Here is a 17,254-nt window from a genome sequence, read left to right on the forward strand (position 1 = left end):
CAGGCTGTCAGCAGGTTGTTAGCCGGGTACTACAACCGGGTTCTTACTCCCTATTACTGATCGGTCGTGAGCCCCTTTTAGTAGCTTCTTACCGTGTCCCTTCCATTCTCTGTTATGGAACCTTAAAATCAAGTTCCTAGAACTGTTATGTAAAACAAAAGCTTTGGGCTTTAGTACAAGTACTTGGAAATAGTTATTTCCGTATTTTCTTCTAGATTGGAGGTTTGTGTTTACATAGCTGAAGTTTCTGGAAATTTGAATCCAATCTGGACACTCAATCTGGCCTCTCTGGATGACTGTGGATAAAGTATTTGAAATCTCTGGTCGTTGGTGCCCTCGCCTGGAAACGGGGATGCCAGTGCCTATCCTTCCAGGGTGGTCATGAGGTTCGAAGGGGGTGAAGTACCCAAAGAGCCAGCCGGGTGCCCGTCATGCACACAGCAAATGAAGCTATAATTAGTATGGGGTTCAGGGCCCCCCAGCAGGACTCCCCTGGGCTCTCCCGGGAACCTCTCGGTCCATCTTTCACAAGGCGGGTGGCCTGGCAGCGAATACAGCTCCCGAGGCAGCTCATTATTATTGGTCCTCAAATAGAACTTAATAAATAGACCAACACAGAAAGCATTTGGAGAACGATTCCAAGAATATCTCAGAAAAATCGCATCTTCCACATGGACTCGGATGAAGCCGTAACAGCAAACAAGGGAGCGTGGGGATACAGACCAGCTAGTCTGAATTAGGAAAAAAGGAGGAGGATGCCATGGAGCTTGACGATCCTGTTACTGGATCCGGCATCAACTTTACAAGAACACATGCCCGGGGAGGGGGGGGTGGGAATTAGGCCCATGGCTCTGGAAGAGAAATCTCTGCTGACTCTAGGAGCTGGGGTTGGGGGCCCACAAGGTTGTAGGCTGAACAGCCAAAAGAATTCAGAGTTTCTCACACATGGGCACTGATTCAGAAAGCTGTCCCTTTGGACTCAGTTGCATAAGCAGAAGACGTTTAGAATAACAATAGGTGTGGATGATTCCCAAAGGGGAGAATGTTCTTTCAAAGTGCGTTAAGCCCACATTTACCTGTTCATAAACACCCCTCCCATATGCATTTGGAATGCTTTTGCCTTCAGAAAGCACCACCAGCCACTCTTGCTCTAGCCAGAAGAGTCCTATGGGAGGAGGGCAGGTCTGGTTATCCCCACTTTACAGGTGGGAGATGGAGTCCCAGGGGAGCAAACCACTTGTCCGCATTATTCGCTCAGGGAGGAATTCAAATAACTTGGTTTTAATGAGTTAGCCTGGCTAACTACTGCCCATCAACAAACTTATTGGACCGCTTGTGGTGCTGCGGTTTTGGGAGGAGTGGAAATATGGGGATTCTGCTGTAGTGAAGATGGCTTGGTAATAATCTTCGGGCTATCCTTGTGGTCCAGGGGTTAGAACCACACTTGCAGGCACTGTCATGGGGCCTGACTGCTCAATGCCAGCTGATCCTCAAGCACTCCCTTTTGGCGAGAAGATGCCACCCTTCCCCTCTCGATCTCAGATAGCCTCCTGCTTCCCCACCCCCTCCCCAAGACTGAGCAGCGCCCTCTCCACCCCCGCCCCCACCCCATCCTTGCCTCCAGCAGTGTGACTGTGATCATGAACCAGGGCGGGGGGCAGCAGGTGTAACTGTCGTAGTACCACTTCCGGTCAATCTCCCGGGGCAGGGTCTCGTAGGCCACGTGGCGGATCAGCCGCTGGGAGAGGTTCAGCCCCTTCTCCTCCAGTAGGGCTTTGCTGCAGAGCCTGCGGTTCCCCTGCAGGATGGCCTGGCGGAAGCTGTTGGACCGCTTGTTGCTCATCTGCATGGACACGTGGGGGGCAAAGGGTCAGCACGGGGGTCTCGGGGCAGCCCTGAGCCGCTCCGCCAGACAGCACATTCCTTGGACCAACCAAGCCTCATCCCACCTTCCTCTTTCTTCTATAATAGTGAACAAGAGGCAATATTCACTGAGAACTCCTGTGGCCGAGGCGGTTCTAAGCTCTTCACGTGTGTTGGGCTCACTGGATACTCTTAACTGGTCTACCTGTTAGGTAAGGACTAGGAATATCCTCGTTCTACCAAATCACAGAGGGTTTTAGGAATCCACCAGGTTCAAACCCAGTAAGGCTCTGGAACCTCTGCTCACGTTCACCGTTCCCTCCTTCCAGGCGCCCATCCGTCAGCTGTCCATCACAATTCACTGGGCAACTACAAAGTCAGACACGGGGGGACTGGACGCACTCAAGGCAAGGAAGCAAGCAGCAATCATGTTCCGAGTGAAGGCCGCCAAGGGTGCAAGAAGGCGGGAGCCCAACCTGGAGGAGGTGGTAACTGAGTGAGAACTGAAGGACGATGAGTTCGTGTCCTCAGACATCCTTGCTTGGGAAGAGGTGGGCAGACCTTGGTTAGATGGGCGAGTTTGTAGAGAGGTCTCTAGAACTGGGACCCAAAGTTGTGCTTGGGGGAGCCCATCACTCCTGAAGGGGTTTAAGGGACCTATAATGCCTAGTGAGCCCAGGAACTGGTTCTAGAACTTTGTCTGCAGACCGGTCCTCTCTCGGCAGCCTAATGCTGCCATGATGAATCCTCACTGGCGTCCTGGCTGCCTCGCTCTGTGGTCAGCCTGACTCCTAGAAACCAGGTGGCCGGTCCTGCTGACTTCCAGCCTCCCGGGGCCTCTGTCACCTCCCACCTGCCCTCCATAACCATGCTCTAGACCCTTCTTATGGGGAGATAGAGCTCTCCCAACCCCAGAGCCCACAGGGCTGCCTGGGGAGCTGAGGTGGGGACTAGCGACATATTCCTGGGGCTGTGGCCTTAGCAGGAGGCATTTGGCTGATCCTAATGGCAAAATTCCAGAGATGGCTGGCCAGGTGAACCAGGCCAGACCAAGGCACAGGGATTTGAAGCCGTGTCAGGAGGGAGTAACCAGAGAGGATCTGCGTTCAGAGCAGGCCAGGTGGAATGAGCTTCTGTCTTCAGTCCCCCTTTTCCCTTCCTGGGTTCTATGGTCTTTTGCCTTGAGAATCTGGCTTAAGGCTCGCCTCCTCCAATAGGCCTTCCCAGATGAACCCCTTCTACTGATTCCTATTCTCATCCTCTCCATGCCTACAAAGCTTGGATCTGGCTCTTGGTGGCACAGGAGGAGTTCTGGAAATGTGGGCAGAGCTTGGGGCTCCAAGTTCAAGGCAGGATCACGTTGTCAAGCTGTTATCTTTTTCTTTTTTACGAACTAGTTTTTTAAAATTTATTTTTAGAGAAAGAGAGAGAGCTCATAGGGAAGAGGAGCAAAGGGGCAGAGGGAGAGAGAGAGAATACTAAGCAGGTCCCACGCTCAGTGCAGAGCCCAACACGGGGCTCAATCTCACGACCCTGAGATCACGACCCGAGCTGAAATCAAGAGTCAGACACTTAACCAACTGAGCCACCAGGTACCCCTGTCAAACTGTTTGCGGTCACTCTTACCACCCTCTCTCCCAGTCCCCGAGCGTACACAGCATACATACGCACACTGCATCCCTGGCCACACCCTGAAAACCGATGCCAGGGGTGGGCTTGATACGAGATCAGGGGAAGCAATGTGCACACACACCCACCATTTGCCTGCACACTGATGTCCCTAGAACTGAGCTGGGTCTCGGGCCTCATGGGGCTTACAAGGAGAGGCAAATTATTATAAAGATGGGGACTAGGGGCGCCTGGCCAGCTCAGTCAGTACAGCACGTGACTCTTGATCTTGGGGTCGCGAGCTTGAGCCCCACATTGGACAAGGAGATTATTTAAATAAATAAAAAATAAAGATGGGGACTAAAGCTTGGAGAAGGTGAGTAATTTTCTCAAGGACCCAAAGAGTCAGTATTCAAACCCAGATACATTTGACTCCAGAGCCCATGCCAGCCTGTAGGGTACTCTTGTGCCATTAGATAAGGGGGTGGAGTCTTCTCTTGTAGGTGGATGCACCCATTCTAGGCTTTGGTGAACATAGCCCAGGCCATATTTCCGTCCCCATGCATCTTACTGGCAGGCATCCTTGTACAGTACACAAGCTTCATGTCCATACATGACAACCCTGGCCACCCAGCTGTAATACAGTGTGGTCTGTGCTCTAAGAGAGGACTGGGCAAAGCACTGTGGGGGCTCTGGATAAGGCTGGTTCATTCTGCCTGGGTCGGGTTGGGGAAGGGCTCACAAAGGATGCAGGGAAGTTTACCTGGGGGAAGAACATTAGAGATCTTTCAAAATCTCCAATCTCAAAATCTTTCAAATACTTCATTTTATTTAATCCTTCCGACAACCCTGAAGAGGGTATCCTTTGGCTTCACTTTACGAATGAGAACACCCAGGCTCAGGAGATCTTTCTCAGTGAAAGGCAAAGGCAGAGGCAGAAGCAGGAGCCAGGTCTACCTGACTCCAGCCCCTGAGCACTCTGCCTTCCTGAGAGCTTCCCTCCCGGAGAGCCCCTCCTCAGTCCTGGTCTCCAGGGCAGCCGTGCTCACACGAATCCAGGCTCTGGCGGGCTGCTGCGGCTAGAACGTGAATGCAGACACCCCGACAGGAACAAGCAATCGACTGTTGGAGTTCACGTGGGAGACGCCACAGACCCGCAGCTGGACAGAAGCATCTCGTTGGCCCAGCGAAGCCCTCGCTCCGCCCTGAGCCTGAGCAGGGCATGTGGCAGGCAGGCTGCGTGTGCATGAGCTGATGCAGGCTCAAACCCGTGGCCTGGTCTTTGGTGGCACCGCTGGGCTCCAAGTCACGGGGCTCACCTCCACGGCCCCTCCTCCCATGAATCCTGACTGTCCCTACTCCCCCGTTTAGCTCAGCTCTGTCCCCCACCCTCTAGGAGATCTGCTTTCTGGGTCCACTCCGAACAGCAGATTTCTTCACCCCTAAAAGTGCTACAGCTGCTCCCTGCAATCAGGCTAACCTCTGGGAAAAGGCAGGCTTCCATCAAGAGGCAATGAGCACACCTCCAAAGTCTGGACGCCCACATTAGAGAGCTCACTTGGCACTTGGCACCTGGCTTCCCCCATCACTGGTGCCTTTGAATTCTAGAAGCCTGGGGAACCTCACACAGATCAATTCATTCTTGTCTCTCCGTGGGTGACAAGGAAAGGGGTGACTATCTCCACCTCACCAACAGGGGAACCAAGAGGAAAATTCTAGCCTCGTATTCATCCTGCTAGTTCATCCAGCTTCTATCCATGTCCCATCCACCCATGGCGGGATGCTTCCTGCTGAACTCCACTGAACTCCACTCCCACCCCGCCACAGTGGCCCCCATAACAGCACAGTCAGTAACCCCTACTGAGGAGGAAGTCCCTACTCCGAGACCCTGGCCCACTGGGCAGGGTTCACAGGCCTCCCGTCTTTAGCTCCTCCAACAACCCAGGACATCAGCCAGCAGGTCTGAAGAGCTCTGGCCTTCACCCATATGCCCAATGCTCCCAACATCCACTCCCCAGCTCCCCTCCTTCCCACCTCCTCCCAGCCCTCCCTCTCAGCAGAACTGACCCCACCCCCAGCACCACGGGCGGGCACAGATCAACTTGAGTCAATCAACACACCCCATTGACCCAATCTAGGCCAAGGGGAGGGAGGAAATCCCAAGCTTTGTGTGGGAACTACCACAGAGGAGACTGGCCAGCTCAGTCTGGACCTGCCAGGGCTTCTTTGGGTTCGTGCTGACACCGCAGAAGGTAGAACGGAGACAAAGAGAAACCGTGTCCTCAGGGAGGTTCTTTCACCTTCTGAAGGCTGGACTTTTTCAACGCTGCAAGCCAACAGATCCCTCTAATTGCCTAAAAAGGTCTAGAAGACCTTAGAGAAAGCCATAATCCCCCGAACAGGCCCCTCCCAGCAGTGAAGGCCTCAGAGTGCTCACCAGGTTGACAAAGTCCTGGTAGCAGATCTGCCCATCGGCATGGCTGTCGGCGAGGGCCAGGAGCACCTCCCTTTTGTGCGGGTCCAGCTTGGAGCTGTGGCTCTCCAGGAGGCTCCGGAACTTGCCGGTGCTGATGTAGCCTGTGTTGCCAGGGTCAAACTGAGGAAGAAGCACACACAGCCGCAGAGTCAGTGGGGCCCTGCAGGTGCCCCGTCTCCATCACCACTCAGCGGCTCCTGTCCCCAGCCCTTCTGCCAACAGAGGACCGGGCCGCGTCTGGGATGTTTCCAAGGCTCCCATGGGAAACATCCAAATAGGGCATGGACAACCCCTTAAAGTCCTAGAAGGCCCTGGAGCCCTCTGAGATCGCCCAATCCAACCATCTCGTGCATAGATAGGGAAACTGAGGCTCAGAGGGGGTAAGCTTCCTCCTGTCCACCCCTAATCCTAACCCTGGACAAGAGAAGAACAGGAAGGAAAAAGACAATGAGGGGAGGAAAATGAGGAACTTCCGGGGCGTGGACCAGAGGGACTCCAGTGGGGGATGCTGAGGTCCTGGGGCCCCAGGGAGCAGGGGTCCAGCCTTGCAAATCCGGCCACACCTGAATGCTGGCACTTTTCACACCCGAACTCACTTATCCCCATAGCCATGCACACGGGCCTGGGTGGGGCTCCCCAGAGACACCGTGCAGCTTTGCACAACTGCATTCCTCAGCCTGGGGTGGGGGGGCCCTTGCCACCCTCGTCTCCCGGGGAGACTCCGACTCACCGTGCCCAGTAACTCTGTGCAGTCTCAGGACTCCCCAGGACACTGGCTGCTCTGGCTGGCCCCTGCACATCGGACAGACCTCTGGCCACCAGCCTGCCCGGCCGTCTAATCTCCTACCTGGGCCTCCTCACTGGGCTGCCGGGTCATGGGCACCAGTGGCGCTGCGTACCCCAGGGTTTAGCAGGAGCCTGGCATGCCTGGCACTCAGTAAACATTTCTTGGGCAGATACATAGTGGGTATTCAGACGAAAAGAAGGGTACTGATCTTCCAGGGAAAGTATCTCCGTTCAGGTAGAAAAGGATCTCATTCGTCTCTCCCAGAGAAGCCCCCAGCCTTTCTGTGCCTCTTCTGCCACCCCTCCTTCCTCACAGGGCCTCCCCAGGGTCCCCCCCACCCAGCACACTCCCTGCTAGAGAATGAGGAGAACCGTCTCTGGCCGATGTTGGCAGCTGTCCTCTTCCCCAAGTGCCTCCCCGCAGGGCGTTGCTGGGCCTACAGACGCTGCAGTGGGTGGCTGAGATCGTAAAAGGCAAACAGACGCTGTGATGTCTTTGTGTGCAGGACAGGGGAGCCCAGACGACCAAGCCCACGTTTCCGCCCTTTTCTAGAGAAGGTCAACGGAGACTAATTTCGGAAGGCTGATTCGGTGTGCAGTACCTCTGAGACAACCCAAGAGAAATAGCCAAGAGTCACAAGTCTTGGGCTATTCAAATTCTTCCCAGAGCTCAACGAGGGAAAACATCCCGAAAGAGGCTTATTTAAAAATCTGCATGTGGGGGCGCCTTAACCTTAACCTTAACAGCGGTTAAGCGTCTGCCTTCGGCTCAGGGCGTGATCCCAGCGTTATGGGATCGAGCCCCGCATCAGGCTCCTCCGCTATGAGCCTGCTTCTTCCTCTCCCACTCCCCCTGCTTGTGTTCCCTCTCTCGCTGGCTGTCTGTATCTCTGTCAAATAAATAAATAAAGTCTTAAAAAAAAAAAAATCTGCATGTGGGGGCGCCTGGGTGGCACAGCGGTTAAGCGTCTGCCTTCGGCTCAGGGTGTGATCCCGGCGTTATGGGATCGAGCCCCACATCAGGCTCCTCCGCTATGAGCCTGCTTCTTCCTCTTCCACTCCCCCTGCTTGTGTTCCCTCTCTCGCTGGCTGTCTCTATCTCTGTCTAATAAATAAACAAACAAAAAAATCTTTAAAAAAAAAATCTGCATGTGTCCCCACCCTCCATTCCAAATACCAGGTTCCAGGGATGACACCCATTTGGTTCACACCACTGAGTATTTCAGGAAACTCAGCAACTCCCTGAGCCTTAAAGATTTTTAAGGATAAAAATTTGCTGACTGTTTTCATGGGGCCAAACACCTTTCTAAGCACTTTAGGTCTGTAATTTCTTTGACCCCCCGACAACAACTTCGTGAAGCAGGTCCTATTATGAGCCCCATATTACAGATGAGGAAATCGAGGCACAGGCAAAGGAGTACTGAGAGGTTCGGTGGCGTGCCTGGCAAGCAGCATTCTGCACCCGGAGGCTTAGCGCTGGTGGCCGCTGACCTTCATCCTCCAGGGACTGCTCTGGAGCAAAAGTGCAGGGCCCAGGAGGTGAGAGGAGGGAGAGAAGGGGGCCGGACGGGTCTCAAGGGCCCACCCTATGCAGATTTTGAAAGCGGGAAAGAGCCGCACCTGGCAACAGTTCTGAGCCCTCGTTGCTCAGATAGGAAAGTGAGACCTGGACGGGGAGTGGCCATGACAGCCAGTGAGGGTCTCCTTCTGGTGCCTGGGACCCCCTGCATCCCCACAGGCCGACACAGGCCACCTGACTCACCGGCCTGGCCTCACGTGGCCCCTTGTGCTAGGTGGGCTGAGGGTGGGGGTGGAGAGTCCTAGGAAAATCCACTCACCCCCAGTGCCACCCCCTGACACGGTCTGGGGGAGGAAGCCCAATGGCCTCTCATTCAAGAGCAGGGACGCCAATCCCCTCCCAGGGGCTGCCCGGGAGGCTTGGGAGGGCAGCGGGGTGGAGGACTGGGATCAGGCAGGGGCCCCTCTCCCTTGTTCCAGCTCCAGACAAAGAACCACCTGCTCCCCTGCTCTCCCTCCGCCTCCAGGGCTCCCTGCTGTTGTCCTAGTGACAGGGGCTGCCCTGTGGCTCCAGAAGCCCCCCACCCCCTGCCAGTCCTGCCCCCACCACATTATAGGCTCCAGACTACAGAGAATGAGCTGGAAACAGGCCGAGTCTCCCTTCTCTGCCAAAACTCTACCTTTCGTGCCAGGGCCAGACAAGCCAGACAATGGGGGTCATCGCTACCCTAATAATGAGGCCTCGGGGATGACGGAGGGGCCTAGTGGGGAGGGAGACGCAGGGAAGGGGCCAGCTCCGCACAGGACGCCTTCTCCCCCCCCCCCCCACCACCCGGGAAGATGACAGGCAGAGAGAGGGAGACAAAGGGAGAAAGAATCAGAGAGAGGGGACAGAGCTAGGTCCCATCGCCCCGGAAGAAAGCTGAGGGCTTCTGAAGGAGGCTACACGGAGCATGGCAAAATCCCACCCTCGTCTCAGCCACTAACTAGTTTGTCTAATTTCGAGTAAACATCTCCAGCCATAATTGCCTCATCTATCAAGCGCGCCTCCCGTCCCCGCAGGTTGTGGGGCTTAGAGCAAACGCAGGGCAGCCGCTCTCCAGGGCCGAGGGCGACTGGAGGGCGACTCAGTGTCCCGTTCTTCTTGCCTCATTCAAAGCAAAGCAGGGGGCACCCCTGTCACAGGGGCTTGGCTGGCCCTCCTGGGCACCCCTCCTGCCTTTGGGACTCCTTCGAAGCCAGGTATGGGGGATAAGATCCGTGGTTTGGAGCTTTTGGGAAAAGAAACCCTACAAATGCAATTTTCCTCATTAATGATGTGCTGAAGGCCCCAGAGCTCCCCCCTGCCACGTGCCCCATGCCCTGGATTCATCCAGTTTTAGCAGTGGGTCGCTCTCAGGACGCGGTCTGGGCTGGGCGGGCTCCAGGCAGCCTGACGAGGGCCGGGGCGTGTGTGTGGGGGGGTGTTGGGGGCAGTGGGCTGTGAAAGGGCCGCAGGCAGGGGCCCAGCGGGGAGCCAGGAGTCAGGAGCCTCCTCGCAGCTGCCTCCTGAATGGGGCCCAGCACTGCGGAGGGAGGGGGCAGGCCAAGGCCACATTCAGCCAGCGGAGGATGCCGGCAGCAGGGGGAGGGGAGAGGCTCAGAGTGAGGGCTGACCCTCCCTCGGCTCCCGCCCACCTGCCTCCACCATGAAAAGAGCTGCCAGAGGTTCCTCAGGGACGTTTAATCCCAGCACCACCCAGCCCGCTGGCCCCTTAATCCTCCAGGTCGCCCGTTTTCCCCAGCCCGGGGCCCCACACAAGCCGTGCCACGCACCGCGTCTCGCGACCCAGACCCCTTCCCGGTGCACTCCTGACCTGGACTGGGGAAAGAACCCACCACATTCCCTCAGCCCTCCTAGGGCTGCTTCCCCTCTTTGGGGCAAGGAGTAGGGGGAGGTTTTCAGAAGGGACCCTGCCCCCAGGGGCTGCGCCATCATTGGCAGATCATTAACCACGCTGCCTCAGTTTCTCTTCCAATCACATGGTAGGAACTCTCCCTTCTCAGGGTGATGTAAGGGGGTCCATCCCCATCCCTGCACACATAAGCACACCATATACAAATGGAGGTCAGGGAAAGAGATCCACAACCTGGGGGCACCTGGGGGGCTCAGTTGGCTAAGCGTCTGCCTTCGGCTCAGGTCATGATCCCAGGGTCCTGGGATCGAGTCCTGTGTCGGGCTCCCTGCTCAGCAGGGAGCCTGTGTCTCCCTCTCCCTCTGCCGCTCCCCCTGTTTGTGCACACACACTCTCTCTCAAATAAAAATGTTTTTTAAAAAGAAAAAGAAAGAAATCCACAACCCAAACGGCCCATGGGGGGAGCCAATCTTCTCTCCAGTCAAAGGGCTGATGGGACATTTGGGACCAGGATGAGGCAACTCACATCGGGGGTGAGGTCTGTGCTGTCAGAGGGACCCAGTGTCGGTGGCGAAAGGGGCCGCAGGCCAGGGAATCGGAATTCATGGTCTAGGAGAGCTGGCAGGCATCTCTATGGGTCTCAAATTCCTCCGCAGAGTTTTAGGGGCTCTGAGGCCCCGAGAGGGTGGGAGGGGGTTGCTGAGCAGACCCCGTTCTGGAGTTGTTTCACATACTGGCCTTCTGCACAGCACTCGGTGGGACGACATGCTAGAAACTACAGCCAGGAGCTGGTGCAGACCGATTCACATCCAGGCAGAGGGGCGCAGGGCCTGCCCTCTCCTATCATTAGGACCATATGGCTCAAAACGGTTTGAGAGACCCCAGTCCAATCTGGTCCTTTGTTCATTTAACAAATATTTACTGAAGATTGGCCATGTGCCAGACATCGCACCCCTCATTTTCTGGACAGGGAAACAGGTGCAGAGAGCAAAAGAAACTAGCCCAAGGTTACAGAGTGAGTTAGTGGTCAAGATGGGAACAGTTCTGGGTTCCTCCATGGGAATCTGCCCCAGTCTTGCCCTTCCTTGTCTTTCTTTGTCCCATATTGTATATGAAATATGGCCCCTGGCTCAGAGTTTCCCCATGTGTGTTTTGAGGAACACCAGGCCCAAGATGGTGTCTAAAATAAGGGTTCCAAGGTCCCATAAATTTGGGAAACCCTTCTGGAAGGGCTGGATGCATAAAACCATACTAAGGGCTCTGCAAGTTCTCACAGTGAAGAGACGTGTCTGATTTTGTTCAGCCCGGCATTTCCCAAACTTATTGGACCTTTGAGCACCATACTTTCCACGGCAACACGCCATAGAACACTCTTTGGGAAAAATGCGTGAGTCCATAGAGTCATTATTCTTCCTTTTGCAGAACGCAGCCCCTCTGTCCATGGTTCCAAACCAGCCTTTCACCTCCATTTTCTGAGTGGCAAAGGCCCTCAAGTCTGCCGACACTTTGTCTAGAGGCTTCCCGAAGTTAGAAGTCTGCCAGACCCAGGCCGCAGCCCAAGGGTTGAGGGGGATGCTGCCCGGGAGAGACTGAAGAATCAGGGACTGGCCTGAGGGAAGGCTGGGCTGAGCTCTCAGAGAACAGCCCTGCGGGAGCCGGGATCTGCCTGCTCAGCACCCGGGACAGCGGCGCCACATTTCCCACCCCCCTCCCCCCCGCATCTCCCGCCGCTGCCGCTGGCCAGGGAGCCAGGCCAAGTTCAGAGTTTACCCAGCAGCAGTGAAGCATAAGAAAAAGAAGAAAGGAACACACTTATTTTACATCTATTATGTATGTGCGAATTGGACAAAGTGCATTTCCAGGACAACTGCATGTCTGGTCCCTGTTCCCAGAACTCGAATTCCCTTCCTGCTCCCAGGACGACCCTCTCCCTCTTCCTGATGTAGAGAGGCCCAGGATTTCTGAAGGGTGTGGGTACCTTCAAGGACCCGAAGGCAGTACCTGGAGTGCCATCGTGGTGGAGACCTCTCCAGTCCGGAAGGTCAGACCTGGGATCTAAGGAAGGCTCCCATCCCTGGCCCCAGTGTCCAATCTCTGCCCTCCAACAGAAGGAGCCCTGGGAAGTGATCACATGGCATGCATGCGGGGGGCAGGGCAAAGTGCAGGGAGCTGCCCCTCCCCACTTTGGGGACAGTGACCAAGCCTCATCTGCTGGGTCCTTGCATCATTACAGAGATGAACAGAGATGAATTAACGAGGCTACCCGGGGTAAGCCACAGGCTCAGCAGAGTTGTCCCCACCCAAAAGCCACAGCCCCCCAGGGAACCCTGGCCCATTACGGATATTTACTGCCCCATAAATTAGGTCCAGGCCTGCAGCTGCTGAGGTCAGGAGGTGAGGTTATGGGAGTACCAGCTTTCTCTTCCAGTTCTCCTTCCTTGCAAATCAGGATGCTAATTCTCCCCATAGACAAAACCGCCTCACGCCAGTCCCCTGACTTCTCCCCCTGACTCTGAAATACTGATTTTTCACAAATACCTTATTACTTTTTTTCTCACACCAATCCTAGAGTGAGTGTGATTAGTCCCATTTAACAGACATGGAAACTGAGGTACACAGAGATAAACCGCTTGCCCAGAGGCCCTCCCAGTGAGTGGAAGGGGGCACCATCTGGCTTGCTCTAGCTGGGGCTGGAGTGGATTCTCAGACCTCAAGTCTCCCTGGGAAGAAGAGAGACCAGTTCCTGAAAACCAGGTTCCGACCCTCCTGTCCTTGGGTCTCCCTACAGGGAGGCCCAAGGGACCCTTGTGCTCCCCTGGGATTTGGCCAGGCCAGGCCTCTGACAGCTGGAAAAGCTTCTATGATTCTAGGATTCCCAGCTGTATTATTTCTGTTCTTCCAGTTGCCGTGGGACGGGCCTGGGGGGAGGCAGCTTGTCCCTCTCAAGAGGTTTCTCCCAGAAGCCCCAAGATGGTCTCCCGAGCATCCCTCCTGCCCATAAGTCAAACAGCTGAGGTTGGCAGTCCGGTTAGGGAGCTAGAACACTCTTCCCTCTGCAGAGAAGTGGGCATCCTGGCCTGAATCCAGGCTGAGTCGCTGGATAATGGGCATGTTTCCAGAAACCACCCAACTCTCTCAACACCTGGGCTGGAGGGAAAGAGCTCCCAGACTACCCACCCCAGTGCAGGAAGCTGGGGTTAGGAGGGCAATGAGGGGTGGGGCTGGCTCTTTCCTCCGAGCTTTGTCTCTTTCCACCCTAAGAGCCTCTTGGAAGACCCTCTTCTTCTTTTTTCAGAGCCCCCCAAAGAAGGCCTTGGAGACTCTGAGAGGGCAGCTGGGGGCTGTGACTCAGAGGCAGGTCCCTTGGGTCCCCAGGAGCAGACATACTGCCCGCGCTGACTCATCCAGGCACAACCATCACAGCCGCCTGGGGACTAAAGCTGAGTCATAGCCACAAGGGCAGGCGTCCAGGCCCAGGGGGGGAGTCACAGGAGGGAGGGGTGGGACTAGGTGTGAGCAGGGGGCAGGCGGTTGACACCTGACCCATCCCTCCCTTCAGCCTAAACCCATTTCCTCCTGCTGCTTCTCTTGGAAGCCACCAAAGGGTCCCTTGTTCCCAGAAATGAGAGGGCTGAGAGATTCAGGGAGGAGGGGAGTGGGAGCCGGGCAGGTAGGATAAACAGTCATCAAACACTTTCACCTCCTGGGGCCCTTCACCCTGTTTCAGAAGCCACTGGAAGCCGTGTGGACAAACACATACAGCGCCTTCTGCAGAGAGCCCTCATTTGCTTTGTGTCTCTGGGCAAGCCCCACCCCGCCCCCTTGGGCCTCAGTTTCCTCCTCTGTAAAGAGGGGATAGCACCCCTCACCTCACAGGGCTACTGAAAGGTCAAAATGAGATGAGGACCTCTGTGCATGCAGTAGGCACTCAATAGTTGCTCTCTCAAAGAAATATTTACGAACTCAAACCTGTAACTTGCTTCAGAAAAGCTGGTGGGAGGGGCGCCTGGGTGGTTCAGTCGGTTAAGCGTCTGCCTTCCACTCAGGTCATGGTCCTGGAGTCCGGGGATCAGGATCGAGCCCCGCATCAGGCTCCCTGCTCAGCAGAGATGTCTGTTTCTCCCTTTCCCTCTGCTCCCCCTCATGCTCTCTCTTTCTCTCTCTCTCAAATAAATAAATAAAATCTTAAAAAAAAAAAAAAAGAAAGAAAGGAAAGCTGGTGGGACAGAGGTGCTGGCTACCCCGAGTTGCTCACAGCTCAAGATACACACAGACTCATTTCCGGAACACAGAAGCGTGCCCTATTCTCACGGGAGGCCACCGGGAAGTGCCAAATGGGACACCAGGCAGAGGAGGCTGGCTCTGGGCTCTGGTCGCCTGATGGCCGGACCCTTCACCCTCAGCGGTGCAGGCATCCAGCCAGTGAGCAGAGGGGACCCTTGGGTGCCACCCCCATCCCAGGCAGCCTTTGTGCCAAAACTTCCCTTCTTTCCCTGCGGAAAGTTCAGGAGGCACGTGGAAGGAGCCAGCTCGATAGGGTAGAAGGAGCCCCAGACCGGGGATCTGGACGCTATAATTCGCCACCGATAACTATTACGTGTCAGAGCTTCTTTTAAGAACAGCATCCATTTTCTGAAGTTCCAGTAACAAGACATGAGGGCCTCGCTACGTACTGTGTCAAGTACCACACACAGGCCACCTCCCGGGTGGTAGTCTAGGCAGCTCACAGGTGAGACCGCAGAGGCTTGGAGAGCTCACCTGGCCTGCCCGTGGCCACACAGCTGGGAGCAGAACTGGGACCTGAGCCAGACGTGTGTCCTCCCCGCCGCCCTAGTCACTCAGGACGCCAAGGAAGCCAATGGAAGGCTGCAAGGGCTGGTGGCGGGAACACAGGTCAGAGGGCAGCAGAACCGGGCTCTAGTCCCAGCTCCGACACGACTGCACCACGTGATCTCAGAAGGCCCCTGACCTCCGCTTCCGCATTTGCCAAATGAGCAGACTGGACAAGATGCTTCCACCAACCTTCTCCTAACCTAGGGGCCTCGAGGCGGGAGCAGCCCCAGAGGGGCCGGCGTGAGCGAGGCAGCCCCACAGTCAGGGCCTGCGTGGGGAGAAGACATTTGAACCCAAGACAACACATGCGGGCCTGCAGTCTGATGTGTCGTCTGCTTGGACACGTGCCTCTCACGCGGCAGGCGGCCTACAATCTCCATCCCTCGGCCCCACCGCTCAACTGCCATCAAATGTAGTTCTGTGAGTGGTCAGGGATGAAAGGGTTAATTCAGCAGGCCTGCCAAGGTCCGAGGGGGAGGGGCAGGATAGGAAAGCTGGCTTTGTGGTGGAGGGACATCCACAGCCTCAAGGGCCCTGGAGGCCACCTGATAAGGGTTGGAGGTGGCAAAGCCTGAGCAAGGGCTCCAGTCAAACTCAGTGCCTCGTTCTGCTGGCTAATCAATGTGTTCCAGGGGCGCCATCAATGCCCCTGCCTCTGGGGCAGATGTTTTCTCTGCGGCTCCTCACTAATCCATTCAGTGGCCCTGTCTGAACCTCTTTTCAGCTCCCAGAATTTAATCCAGCTTGTGGGAGAACTGCAGATGAGGTGGGCTTCAGGGTCAGGCCAAGGGAAGACCGCAGGCTGGAGAGAAGGGGGCCAAGCAGGGGAGACACTTGGGGAAAGGCAGCAGGAAAATCCTCCAGGCTCAGAAGTGGCTCCCCTTCCAGGAAAGGCAAGGAGCCGGTTTAAAGAGGCTGCTGCTTTCCTTCCCCGTGGGGGCCTGGATCTCAGAAGCAGCCTTGTGCGTCTTCCAGCAAACTCATTCCCAGTTAAGAGGCAGTTGTCGAATGGCCACTGGGTATCATACATTGGAAAGAGTCTCCTCTTCCATTTAATTCCCACCATTGTCCCTGGAGTTCAAGATCACTGTCCTTGTTTTACAAATGAGGAAATCGAGGCTCAGAGAGCTAATACCACTTGGCATCTGCGACAAAGGCAGTAGGGCTTGAAGCCAGGTCTATCGGACTCCAAAGCCAGGGTTCTGTACCCAGCAGGCCGTCTCAGTTGCTCTGCGTGCTGGTTGTAACACATTTATAATTTCAGTGGTGGGACAATCAAAACTTGTCTGCTCTCCTTCTGGAAGATTAGCAAAGCTGGGGCTCTTATGGGGGCCTGAGACATGCATGCTCCCAGGGGAAGGGGGGAAAAAAACCAAATTACTTCTAATCCTTCCTTTTCCTTCTCACTTATCTGAGCTCAAAAGCAACTGTGCTTTGCTGACGTAACAGAACTCTGCTCCCGACACTGTTGCTCATTTAACATTTGCAGATCTTGACGGCATTTGAAGGGTGAACCTGGAAATGGCTTTCCCACCCTGGAAGCCCTTTACGGGTTAAGCGCACTCTGGTCCAGTATCTGCCACTGACCCGCTCCTTGACCTTGGATCCCCGACGGCACCTCCCTGGAGTTCGGGAAGTGACTGAGACTGTCAAAGAATAACCTGAAAAAGAGGATCCCATGGAACCACATAAAGCAAGGGCTGAAGGCCACGTGACCTGCGCAAAATTACAAACAGCAGCACGACAGATGAGACATAAAGAATAAACCCACACACATAAAAATTTACCAAGGGATACAATTTTCCAAACACATTAAAGGAAGTGTTTCTTAGTAAGTGCTGGGATAACTGGACAGGAACAAGGTCAGGATGGAGTAAAGGGTTAGGTGATTTCTTTGGTCACAGAAACTGTAGTAGGAAATAGAAGTGCATATTTATAAGATCTGAAGAGGGACGAAGACTGGGGCGCCTGGCTGGCTCCGTCGGAACAGCGTGCGACTCTTGGTCTCAGGGCTGTGACTTTGAGCCCCACGTGCGGCGTAGAAATTGCTTAAGTAAATATATAAATAAACTTAAAAAAAAATAAAGGGGGATGAAGACTGTCTCAGGTCCAAAGCAATAGAAGGAATCATGAAGGAAAAGTTCAACAGATTCATGTATAGAAAAATAAGACATTTTGTACCACGATAGTACGCTAGGACGACAGATTCTTATTTAGGTAACTCTAAAATCTAATATTTAGGAAAAACGTTTCGATCTCAAGCACATGAAAAGAT

The 17,254-nt window shown here is 55.0% G+C and overlaps 1 protein-coding gene across 1 annotated transcript in view; it reads right to left on the reverse strand.

The window, feature by feature from the left end:
* The window catches only part of RHBDL3 (rhomboid like 3), a 47,904-nt gene that overhangs the window by 25,850 nt on the left and 4,800 nt on the right, over positions 1–17,254 (reverse strand). Inside the window, exons 4-5 of the mRNA XM_087854620.1 lie at positions 5,909–6,067; positions 1,619–1,843 (exon numbers count right to left, since the gene is read on the reverse strand). Coding sequence (XP_087710746.1) covers positions 1,619–1,843; positions 5,909–6,067 — 384 coding nt within the window. The remainder of the gene's footprint in view (positions 1–1,618; positions 1,844–5,908; positions 6,068–17,254) is intronic.

This window comes from Ursus americanus, chromosome 23, assembly GCF_024610735.1.
Source record: "Ursus americanus isolate L20-20 chromosome 23, mUrsAme1.1.p, whole genome shotgun sequence".
Lineage (NCBI taxonomy): Eukaryota > Metazoa > Chordata > Mammalia > Carnivora > Ursidae > Ursus > Ursus americanus.